This window comes from Lithobates pipiens, unplaced genomic scaffold (genome assembly GCF_037356315.1).
Source record: "Lithobates pipiens isolate NorthernLeopardFrog02 unplaced genomic scaffold, aLitPip1_a1.2 Scaffold_13, whole genome shotgun sequence".
In the NCBI taxonomy this organism is placed as follows: Eukaryota; Metazoa; Chordata; class Amphibia; order Anura; family Ranidae; genus Lithobates; species Lithobates pipiens.
Genome location: NW_027507718.1, coordinates 102,228,871 through 102,242,007, shown reverse-complemented (window position 1 = coordinate 102,242,007; position 13,137 = coordinate 102,228,871). Strand labels below are relative to the sequence as shown.

Below are 13,137 nucleotides of genomic sequence, written 5' to 3'. Positions count from 1 at the left end.
TTCCTCTAGCTGGGTACCATTATCAGAGCCTTCAAAACTCTGGGGATCCACCTGGAGCATGTACCCATCACTGTGGTCAAACAGTTCAGGGGACTCCTCAGGAGGATATGGTGGGGCTAGGGAAGGAGTGACTGATACCATTGAGCCGAGGGAAGAGGCCGCGTTGGCAGCTGCTTTGCCAGACAAAGTACCCTGAGCCTGGGTAAGAGAGGATGAGGAGGATGAGGACGGCTTGGTCATCCATTCTACCAAGTCTTCAGTATGTTGCGGCTCAACACAGCCAGCTGCTGAAAAAAAAGGACAGGCGTGTCCCATGGCCACGTGCTGATAAAGATGCACCGTGTCCACGACCAGCACTGTTGCCTCTAGACACAGAGCCTACTTGCCCTCTTTTATTGGCTCGTGACTGTCTGCCTCTCCTTATTGGCCTTCGAGACATACTAATGGCCTGCAGGGAGATGTAGCTGCACAAAGCTGGTATGTATATATATATATATATATATATATATATATATATATATATATATATATATATATATATATATATTGATTATACTGGAGCTGGCAGAATCAACTGCCTGCCTGTAGTATTATTAGTATGAGAACGCCGGCAATTGTATTCAGGTAAAGCTTTAGGTGCACACTGTGCAAAGGACACTAAAACAAAATACTGCAGCTCCCTGCCTGTATTTGTATGAGAATGCCAGCAATTGTATTCAGGTAAAGCTTTAGGTGCACACTGTGCAAAGGACACTAAAACAAAATACTGCAGCTCCCTGCCTGTATTTGTATGAGAACGACGGCAATTGTATTCAAGTAAGCTTTAGGTGCACACTGTGCAAAGGACACTAAAAGAAAATACTGCAGCTCTCTGCCTGTATTTGTATGAGAACACAGGCAATTGTATTCAAGTAAGCTTTAGGTGCACACTGTGCAAAGGACACTAAAAGAAAATACTGCAGCTCTCTGCCTGTATTTGTATGAGAACACCTGCAATTGTATTCAGGTAAAGCTTTAGGTGCACACTGTGCAAAGGACACTAAAACAAAATACTGCAGCTCCCTGTCTGTATTTGTATGAGAATGCCGGCAATTGTATTCAAGTAAAGCTTTAGGTGCACACTGTGTAAAGGACACTAAAACAATATACTGCAGCTTTCTGCCTGTATTTGTATGAGAAGGTCAGCAATTGTATTCAGGTAAAGCTTTAGGTGCACACTGTGCAAAGGACACAGTACACCAAGTGAAAATAGTGAAGCTCCCTGCCCATTAGTATATTATGAAGAGAAGAACAGGAATGGATATAGCTAAACTGAATAAAGTGTATAAATATATATATATACACAACACACCTGGTATGCAAATACATCCTCTACACGCTGTAACTGAAGCTAACTGACTCACCTGCCTACTCTATCTAACTCAAATTAAATTACATTCTCTCTCTCTGTCTTTAACCACCGCCGCCCACAACACACTGCACAAGGCCGCCACACAGGCAGCCTTATATAGTGTGGGGCGTGTACTAAACGCCCTGAAACATAATTGGCCAAAGCCACCCTGGCTTTGGTCAATCATAGCTCTCCGTTTTTTCTGCACTGTAATTGGCCAAAGCATGCGGGTCATAGTGCATGCTTGGCCAATCAGCAGCCAGCAATGCACTGCAATGCCTCAGTGAATTATGGCCCGTGATATGCCACTCGAATTTGGCACGAACGGCCCATAACGTTCGCAATTCGCCAAACGGTCGAAACAGACGATGACACAAAGCTCATCTCTACTGGGCAGGAAGGGGTATTTAAGTGCCCAGTAAGTAAAAGGTTAAGTTGAACAGAATATCCCACCTTTTTCAGTTTAGTACCCTCCCACCAAAGACTTTTACATTCATTTCCCTGCTCTTTTGAGCTATTCGCTGCCTGCTTTCAGCATCCAAAAATAAATAGGCTGTATGCCACTAGGATGCATAATAGCCTTTCCAAAAGAATGACCGGGGATTTTCTGATTTTACACACAAATGAAGAAAAAGAAGACTTTGCAGTGATGGTTGTGAGGCTCCCGGCTGCTAGAGATGGGCTGAGAAGCCCCCAGTTCAGTTTGCGCCAGAACTTTGAACATCAGAAAGGTTTGGAGCCAAACATCGAACCCTATTAAACTCTATGGGACCCGAACTGGAGAAATTGCCCATTTTGAAGGCTTATATGCAAGTTATTGGGCATATAAAGGGTATAGAAGTCCGGAAAATGCCCTGGGGGGACATGTATCAATGCAAAAAAGTTTTTAAAAAATATAATTTTTAAATGAGCAGTGATTTAACCTCTTCAGTCACAGAAAGGTTTATGAGGGTTATTTTGAGGGGGTCATGACCAGGCCATTTTTTGCGATACGGCACTGTTTTATTTTAACTGACAATTGCGCGGTCATGCAATGCTGTACCCAAATAAAATTGATATCTTTTTTTCCCCCACAAACAGAACCATCTTTTGGTGATATTTGGTCACCTCTACAGGTTTTATTTCTTGCACTATAAACAAAAAAAAGCTGGCATTTTTGAAAAAAATGTATGCATTTTTTAAAGTTATGCTATAAAACATACTCTTCATCAATTTAGGCCAATATGTATTCTGCTACATATTTTTGGTAAAAAAATCCCAATAAGTGTATATTGACTGGTTTGTGCAAAAGTTATAGCATCTATAAACTAAGGGATATATTTATGGAATTTTTTTGACTAGTAAAGGCGGCGATCAGCGATTTTTAGCGTGACTGCGACATTGCAAATCGGACACTAAGTAACACTTTTTGCAGACCAGTGACATTATTACAGTGATCAGTGCTAAAAAATGCACTGTCACTGTACTAATTGCACTGGCAGGGAAGGGGTTAACATCAGCGGCGATCAAAGGGTTAAATGTGCTTTCTTTTTGTGGGGGTGCATTGACTAGGGGAAAACACAGATCCGCGTTTCTGCTTAGCAGAAGCACAAGATCTCCATCTTCCCCGCTCACAGAATGGCAGTTTACATTCCATTCCATTATGTTCTGCTCTCCGGAGAATGATCTGTGGGTCCCGGCGGACATCGACTCGCTGATTGGCTCCAGCTGTGTCCAATCACAGTGGGAGTGGGTTGCCCAGACAAAGTGCAAAGTACTGATTTCGTGCAGGAGGGCCGCCCTGCAGAAGTATATTTGCGTGGGGCGGTCCATAAGAGGTTAATGATGCTTAGAGTGAAACAATAAAAATGAAAAAATCCTTTAAATATAGTGCCTGGGGGGGGGGGGGGGGTCACCTTAATCTGCTTGTAAAGTGGCACATCTGTATCATGTATAGAACATGCTGCAGCAAAAATTACATTTTTAAAAATACTTTTTTTTTCCCAGAAAGCTTTTATTATTTTGTAAACAGCTTGGGGAGCCAGTCTGTATGATGAGGCCACAATTTAGTGCACTTGGAACAAGATTCAAGATTTTTAGTATAAATTCTGGTGCCTGTTTCGCAGACTTTGGAAAGAAGTAAGTGCCCGTTCACACAGGGGCGACAAGATTTGCAGCGTGACTCACAGACGCGACCTGCACACGACTTCAGCAGCGACTTGCAAAACGACTACTGTATAGAAGTCAATGCAAGTCGCCTGAAGTCTCCCCAAAAATAGTACAGGAACCTTTTTCTAAGTCGGAGCGACTTGAGTCGCTCCTATTAGAGCGGTTCCATAGTACAGAACGGAGCGCGACTTGTCAGGCGGCTAAGACGCCTGACAAGTCGTGGTAGTGTGAACGGGCACTAACAGTTGTGGAAAAATTGGTCTTTGGGTGTTGGTGGTACCTTCAAACCGCTACCCTATAGAGGTACTCTTGATGAAAGTAATGCCCTGTACACATGGTCGGATTTTCTGACTGAAAAAGTGATTGTGTTGTGGGAAATTCCGATCGTGTGTGGGCTCCTTTGGACTTTTTCCGTCGGAATTTCCAACACACAGTTTGAGAGCTGGATCTAAAATTTTCCGACAACAAAATCAGATCGCTTAAATTCTGATAGTGTGTAGACAAATCCGAATTTTGTCATCGGAATGTCTGACCATGTGTTTACACGGCATAAGACTTGGCCTTGCTGTAAAAAAATGTAATTATATGCACCTGTCAAACAGGTAAATCTGGTCCTTGGGTGTTAATTGGGCCAATGAAAGCTATACCAAAAAATTTCTTCCACATAAAATCAACACCCAGAAATCTAGGCAGCCTAGATAGTCTTGCAGACATTCCACATCCCAAAAACACTTAAAGCGGAGTTCCACCCATATAAAAGTCAGCAGCTACAAAAAGTGTAGCTGCTGACTTTTAATAATCAGACACTCACCTGTCCCACGGTCCAGCAATGCGGGCGAACAAAGCCCCCATTCTCTCCTCTGCGCCAGCATTGTGACTGTGGGCACCTGGCTGTGGGTTTTCAGCCAGGTATGCACTGCACATGCGCGAGCTGTGCTGCACACTGTGATTGGCCGGGCAATCTTTTGGGACCTGTGACGTGTCCCAGAAGATTGCACAGAGGGAGGGGGAGAAGTGAACTTCCTTCCGGCTACGTGGAACCCCGGGAGGAAGTGGGAGCTGGATGCCCCTAAAAAGAGGATATCCATTCCCCCCCCCCAAAAAGGGGGTCACCTTCATTTAAAGCGGAAGTTCCATTTTTGGGTGGAACGCTGCTTTAATCAGGAACAATCACATCAGGGGCTTGATAGCTGCTGCTAATCCAGGAATAATTTTGATAAATGTCAGCCACAAAACCTCCGGTAGCACAGAATGCCCTTTTCGAAAGCATGCTGGATGCAGGGCAGCCCAGCAGCCCAGTTGCATACTGGGCAAGTTCTGACCAGTGGTCTATTCTCATGATCCAGTAATGCAGTGGACTGTCCACTGGAAAGCTCTGTTTTTGCCCCTAGATAATCTCCCACCATATGATGCAGACACTGCCGATGGGATGTGGAAGCTGACAGCCTTGAGCACAGATGACTTAAACATTTTTGAAATACATCACTGAGGCAGCCCCCTTCTTCACTTCTCCTCTTTTGACCAACAGAAGCCTTAAAACTAGCTTTTCCATGAGACTGTAACCTACCTGATTCCCCAAATGGTGAGAGTACAGTGCATGCATCCTTTATCAACAGCCATTGGCGTGGTGAAAAAAAGTCGAGCCATCCTGAGCTTGCCGTTGTACCATACTCACAAAGGTACTCGTCGATGGCCCTCTGCTGTACTGTATGTGCAGCCTCTGCAGCATTGCCACAGTTGACACAAATCAGGCAGTTTATGGGCAGGTGGAATTCCCGCTGAATTTCAGCCAGCCGAACGCTGGCTGTGTATGACTGCCTGAAATGGCTAGACTTTTCTGGTCTGATTCAGAAGATCTTACAACCCTGGGTACATGTTTATGAAACGCTGAACCACCAAATTGAGGACATGTGCCAGGCATAGCACACCTATCAACTTTCCCTGTAGAAGGGTGGACAGAAGGTTAGTGCCTTTATCGCACACCACTATTCCTGGCTCCAGCTAGTGTGGTGTGAGTCAGAGCTGAAAGAATCTCTGCTCCAGTATGGCTCTTGTCCCCTAGACAGACCAGCTGAACTACTGCATAGCATTTTTTTAGCCTGACTCATTGAATAGCCCCTTGAACACTTAGGGTGTACTGGTGGTTCATAGGACAGTTCAGCAGAGGAGGGCATGGAGGAGGAGGGGGGAGGGGCTGACAAATCTTGCATCATCCAACCAGCTGTATGGAGATGTGGCAGCAAAACAAGCTCCAGCACTGAGCCCTGTCCTGCCTCCTTCCTAGCTGCAAGCAGAATTACTCAGTGTGCTGTGAATTAAATAGATCGTCCCTGACCATGCTTGCTGGACCATGAGTCAGCAGTAAAGTGGACCTTGCAGTTGACTGCCTTGCCCAACGATACCACCACATTGCCTTCCATATGATGGTACAAAGTTGTAATGGCCTTATGTGCAAAGAAATGGCTACTGGGAACCTGCCATTGTGGTTGGCATTCTGCAGATTTATTGTAGGGGGTAGAATCCACCAGATTGAAAGGCAGGATTTGTAAAGCCAGCAGCTTGGACAAGCTGGAATTTAGACGCTTGGCATGTGGGTGGCAGTGTCTGTATTTTTTTTGGCTGCAGAAGCTGGGGCATAGAAATTTTTGATTGCTATACTCTGCAGCTGGTGGTGTGCTGCTGGCAGATGTGCTGCAAGGACCTGTGACGCCCTTCGCTATACCTTCACCTCTGTCAGTGGGGGCTGCTGAGAGGTCATATGATATAGCGGGGGTAGATCTGAAAGTTGAGAAGAAGAATTGTTGCCCTTTTGTGTAGATTTCAGGTGCTCTTGCCAAAAGGCTGGGTGGTGGGAGGTTAAATGCCTTGTCAAGCATGTAGTACCCAAATGGCTGGTATTTTTGCCACGCTTTTGCCACGCTTGATCTGCTTGAGACAAAGTTTGCAAATTTGCAATAGTGTGATTGGCTGCACATGTGTTAAAAAAGGCCAAGACAGCTGAGCTGTGGGAAGTGAGCTGGGAGATAACATCATCCCAATCTGATGGAATAGGGTGGCTGCTCTCTACTTATCCATGATGGCTGCCTTTGGAGGACATCCTGCCTCGTTGGTGTTGTGCCTCACCTTAAATTTTCTCCTTTGCTCTATCTAGCACTCAAGTCTTGTCAGTGACCTCATCATCCCTTCCATGCTCATCATCACTGGAGCCAACTTGGCAATACGCTTAAGCTGGGGAAACACGACTGCCAAATTGCTGTTTATTAGTGTTCTCCCCTCTCTGTAGGCTCATGTTTCTACCTTCCTCTACCTCAGAGTCAGAACCAACATCAGAATCAAGCAATGCCTGTGCATCATCAAGGCATAAGTAGCTGACACTGTGCTCAAATAACTCAGCTGACACCTCCATGCATGATGCTGGGGCTATGACAGGAGTAGCTGTGAACAAGGAGGCAGAATAAGACCCTCTGGCAGCTGTGGTGGACTACACACTAGTCTCTGCTTGGGTGATAAAAGGAGGAGGAGGATGGTTTAGTAAGCCAGTTCACCACTTGCTCTACATGCTGTGTCTGGATAGCATGTGCAACAGCACTAAACAGAGAAAATGGTGCCCTGCCTGAGGACGGACCATGCCCACCTTTGCTTGTGGACACAGACATGATGGGTAAGGGCTTATTACCGGAATGTAATAGAGCCAGGGACATGTGTAATTGGATGCACTTCAATCAATGGAAAATGGTGCTTGGTGCACTTTAACGTGAAGACTGCTACTGACAGAAATGTCACTTCCATATACTGCAGTAAAACTGCACTGACGCACTACAATATACTGCAGTAAAAATTCACTGACACACTTCAATATACTGCAGTAAAACTGCACTGACACACTTCAATATACTGCAGTAAAAACTGCACTGATGCACTACAACATACTGCAGTAAAAATGCACTGACGCACTACAATATACTGCAGTAAAAAAAGCACTACAATATACTGCAGTAAAAATGCTTTGATGCACCTCAATGTACTGCAGGAAAACTGAACTGATGCACACAATCTACTGAAATAAAACAACACAGACACACTACACCGACACACTTCAATATACTGCAGCAAAACTGCACAGACGCACTACACTGCACTGCACTATATTCACACTACACTGACACTCTACACTCACAATAGAATTACAATAGCGCACTAACTCGCTAGTAGCAATAAACCAGTGGTTCTCAACTCCTGTCATCAGGACCCACTAACAGACTAGGTTTGCAAGATAACTGAAATCCATCACAGGTGATATCATTTGCTGCTCAGTGATTGCAGTATTCTAGTCTGCATCTCCCCAAGGTAATACTTAAAACCTGGCATGTTAGTGGGTCCTGAGGACAGGAGTTGAGAACCACTGCAATAAACAGAACCCTGTTCTATCTATCTCTACTCCAATATCACATTGCAAATGCATGCTCTGGGAAGGAACCTTTTATAGTGTGGGATGTGTCTATGAGCAATGAGCTATGATTAGCCTAAGTCATCGTAACTCTCTCCAATCATGGCTCTGACCCTGTTCAGTGCCCTGATTGGGCAAAGCCTTCAGTAAAGCCAATCTGGGCTTTACTGAAGTGCACAGGACAGTGCATTGCGGCGTATTCGGCTGGCTGAACACAATTCGGGAGTTCGCCGAATGGGCGTACAGCCAATGTAGGGTCCGAACTTACGCTAGACCCGAACTGTTCACCCAACATTACCCGCTGTCTGTACAGTAAATATCTGGCAGGAAAGCAGGTCAGGAAAGGTCCCCATGTCCCTAGCTTATGAGAATTATTGTTTATTTTTAAGTACCTCAAAGTGTATTTTCTAATTTTTTTAATTATACTTTTAGGCAAGGATATGCAGAAATTAAAATGGGGTTCCCTAAAGATGAGCAATAACATAATCATTTTTTTTAGACGTGTAGAGAATTTTGATTTAATAAAAGTACCATACCTGCAGGTGTTTCTTTTGTTACACCACTGTGTATTATAAATCTTCTCTCCCCAGAAATTTCCATCTGGGAAAATTGCAGACCATGTAGGTGTTCAATACTGAGGACTGAGGGATCATGACTGGAAATGTTCCCTGATCCACACTTTGAAGAGACCCAAGGCTTTTCTGCAGACATTTCTTTGCCGACAAAAAATGTATTCTCTAGCTCATTTCTGCCATACACTGGGTTTGTGGAATTTTGGAGGCCTGATGCATTAGCAAAGAAATGTTCGGTATTCATTGAAAAGCTTGGATTGCCTTCGGTGTCACAATAGTTATGCTGTGGAAGAATACTCTCAAGAATACTATCCTCTTCACCAGAAAGAATATCTGAAGAACTTTCATGTGTATCTGTAGTCTGGTGGGAATATTGTTCGGAAACATTTTCTGCAAGTGTCATCCTGTTTTGGTTTCTTGAAAAGCCCAGAGATGTTGCTTCTGAGTAATACTTGCGGCTAAATCTCAATGACTGTTTAGGTGCATTACGACAACTCTGCAAAATGGGAACATTTGATGATAGCAGTGTTTGTTCTACATCTTGGTTGTTCCTGATACCAGTGGTCTGACGATATTGCTGAGCATCTTTCTCAACTACTTCACTTTGGTGGCTTAATTTGGTTGCATTATTAGAAGCCATTATTTTAAATGTTTTCAACAATCCATTATTACCGAGTTGTGATTTGTTGCTGGCAAATGCATTGCAGGAATTATGATTATCAATATCTATAGAAGAGCATTGGATACTGTCAGGGCTACAACAGTCTTCTATAGCACCTGATGCTGAGATTTGAAAAGATCGTTGACATGTGGCTGATGTGCTTAACCTGTTCAAAGCTGTAATGTCGCTGAAATGCTAAGAGGACAAAATTAGAAGCATTTAAAGTAAATCATATTTTTTTTCTTTTATCAGTTTATATTTATTAACCCCATCAGCTTTCACACCTTATAAACCAAAACTATGCTTACATTTCTGCTATAGACCTAATGATTCAGTAACATTGTCATTTTGCTACAAACAAGGCTTTATTCTGATCTGTTTTTCAAAAAACAAAAACAAAATAAAATGTATTTTCTATGCAATAGCGAATTAAACAGGCTTTTTTGTTCAATTTTGTAACTTTAAAAAAAAGTTTCCCTAGAAACAAGACAAAGTGAGAATGGAAATTTTTTCAAAGTGAAGTATAGCTAAAGTTTTTTTGGCCATACTTCTCTTGTGGGTCACAAGAGTGCAGTTACTTTTGCTCTGCTGTAATCCAAAATCAGTTGAGAGCGGGCTGTTGCCCGCTCTCAATTTACATAGCAGAGCCACTCCAGGCTCTAAGGATTCCAACATTCCTCGGGATCCACGCGGATGCCTGATCATCAGCTGGCTTCGCCTTTCAGTGCACCACTCAAAGCCAGCTGCTCTTGCACCCCCTCCTGCCATTCTTGCACACCATATGTAGATGATGATGTGCACAATACTGTAGATGTTACTGTGTACAGTACTGTAGATGCTACTGCACACATAACTGTAAATGTTACCGCAAAGAGGTCTATGCATGTGATTGCGCATTATGCTATAGCTATTACTGTGCAAATTACTGTAGATGGAACTGCACTGTAAATGGTTCTATGCACCATACTCTAGATCAGGGGTGCCCAATCTTTTGAAGAGTGAGGGCCACTTAAGCGACTTGGTAACCGGTCGTGTGCCACAATGAGCGGAGCGGTGGATGGCATGTCTGTGTCCACTCTGCATTTAGAGATCATACTGGAGGTAGAATACAAGTCCGTTTATGTCTGCGACCACTTAGCCCTTGTACACACGGTCGGAGATTCCGTCTGAATGTTTCCTATCGGACCGTTTTGTCGGATATTCCGACTGTGTGTGGTCTGCATCGGACTGTTTCCGTCGGAATATCCGACAGACCAAGTTTTCCAACTTGCTGGTAAAATTTTCCGACAAAATGCTCCTATCAGACATACTCCGATCATGTGTAGCCTACTCCGGACAAAGTGCCATGCCTGCTCAGATCAAATTCCTAGGCTAAAGCTATTGGCTACTAGCCTGAATGTAGTCCCGTCGTAACGAAATAACGTCATCACGTTACGTACAATCGGATTTTCCGACAACTTAGTCCGACCGTGTGTATGCAACATCACTTCCGGACCTCTTCCGGATTTAATCCGTCAGAATTACTCTGACGGATTTGGTTGTCGGAATCTCCGACCGTGTGTACAAGGGCTTAGAGGTGAATGGCGGGTTCAATTGGTCGGACTGACCATGTGAAAGGGGTCCAAGGCTGCTTTCACACTGATGCGCTGTGGTTTACGCAGTGTACCTTTGGCTTTCCTGCAGTTTGCAATAGCTTTCTATTATATTCTGCAGGTTTGGTGCACTTTCAGTTTTAATTAAAGAAAAAAGGAGGAATTAGGGTAGTTTTTTGACTTAACCCTTTATAAGTTGACTTATCTGCTTTTCTTTACTTTTTTTCTTTTTCTTCCCTAGTATTGTGTACAGCAGCATACATAGCATTTACAGTGCGTTAAGTAATGTGCGCAGCACTATTTAAACTGTGGTGCACAGTACCACCTACAGTATTGTGTAGTTACAAGAAGAGCAGGGGTGTCAAAAGTAACCTCTTTTTGCAGTTCGCGCTAATCGAAATGTAGTTAGATATTGATATGCATATTGAAGTGCCTCATTATTATGTCTATTGCTATTGTGGACTCTAAAGACAATGTAAACAGTAGGGTTATTGCTATGCAGAATATTAAAAAAAATGAAAGGATTTAATTAGTGGGTGTATGCCAACCACTAAAATATGGTGTGGTCAAGCGATCAAATACAAAAAAAAACTGTCTGCGACAGACATCACAACCCAAACAGTAGCCAAATATTAAGAGCCCCAAGTGCATTTACAAACCACTCTTTTACTATACTATATTGTGAAACAACTATTAGTACAAAAATTGGTATCTAACAAATTACAGTTTCATCCTGCAAAATAATGTTAGTTGTCAGACTGTAAAACATCATATGGGAATATAGCTGAACCCTGGATAGTGGATAGGGTGTGTCCGCTGAGCACAATAAAATACTTTCTAGCACATCTGCCACACACCCATCAGTCCCTTTGATTCAGTGGAGTTAGCTTTGTCTCCGGGGACAAAAAAACTGCTGCATTTGGCAGTTGGAGTTCTCATCTTACCAACAACTATTAAGGAATATCAAGAGTCGTTTATAAAGACTGGGGACTTTGCCATATCATATTGGACTCTGCAATGAATCAAAGACAAGACTATTGCCGCATACACACGATCTGAATTCTCGTCGGAAAAAGCTCTGTTTTTTCAGACGGAATTCTGACGGAATTCGGCTCAAGCTGTCTTGCCTATACACGGTCACATCAAATTCCAATCATTTATAACGTGGTGACGTACAACATGTACGATGTGACAAGAAAAAGGAAGTTCAATAGCCAGTAGCCAATAGCTTCTGTCTCGTAGTTGAATCTGAGCATGCGTGATTTTTGGCGTGTCAGAATTGCATACACACGATCGGAATTACCGATAGAACGTTTTTCCGTCTGGAAAATTGAGAACATGCTATCAATATTTGGCTGGCGGAAATTAGGACAGCTAAATTCCAATGGAGCATACACACGGTCGCATTTTCCGATGAAAAGCTCTCATCGGTCTTTTTCTGACCGGGATTCCGATCGTGTGTACGCGGCATAACTCTACTTATATTCTTTTCCACTTTTGAAAACTCTTTTATACTGTTGCTTATGTCTGTTTTGTTATATATTTTCTGTAAATATTTCTTGCACCATTATTCTTTTCAATATAACAATACTTAAAAATCCTTAAACTGAATTTCTGAATGTTCTAACTATAAATGAAAGACCTGTGCCTCTGTAAAGAAGCTACATTAGTGTAAAACTACATTCCTGTCTAGCCATTGCAGGGAGTGATACGGATCATTTTGAAAGGTCAGAATTGCAACAGCGGTTGTTGTGAAAGGTATATGTTTGCATTAAAACATGGCGGCACCTACTGTGTGTGTAAAGGGTTGCTCAGTTAACCTGCCCCAAAGATGATTGCTTGCAGACTGCTGTTGTCTAAATTGTTGTCTTGCTAGCTGGAAAATCTACATGCAGGATGAGGCTGAGAAAGTAAATGTCACATATACTTTGTCATACCTTTAAAACTTTTGATGGCATTTCTGGAAATAGTTCCATTAGCTGGTCATTGGTTGCCAACAATAACCATTGTAGTGAGGATCCTCTGCTTAGCATACTCTGAGCCACCAAGGGATTAATACTTGGAAATGAAAGTAAAACTTTTTCTTCCTGGAAAAGACATTAATATTAGTGCAAAATATAATGATTCTATTTATAAAAGCATATAAAATTGCCCGCTAAATAAAAATAAACAAAAATTTATTGGCATAGTTAAAAGGCGACAGTGTCAGTTTATATTCTTGTAGTATAGTCAGATACATTTTTCATATTAACAATATTTTTACAACATGTCACTGGAAAATATTCCTTATTGACATGTAACCACCAATGTCAAGATCACCTTTTGCT

At 42.8% G+C, this 13,137-nt stretch overlaps 1 protein-coding gene across 1 annotated transcript in view; it reads right to left on the bottom strand.

Moving 5' to 3' along the window:
• The window catches only part of LOC143976025 (protein shortage in chiasmata 1 ortholog-like), a 52,645-nt gene extending 39,752 nt beyond the window's left edge, over nt 1-12,893 (bottom strand). Inside the window, exons 1-2 of the mRNA XM_077478531.1 lie at nt 12,748-12,893; nt 8,522-9,413 (exon numbers count right to left, since the gene is read on the bottom strand). Coding sequence (XP_077334657.1) covers nt 8,522-9,413; nt 12,748-12,843 — 988 coding nt within the window. The 5' untranslated portion in view covers nt 12,844-12,893. The remainder of the gene's footprint in view (nt 1-8,521; nt 9,414-12,747) is intronic.
• Nucleotides 12,894-13,137: the final 244 nt, after the last annotated feature.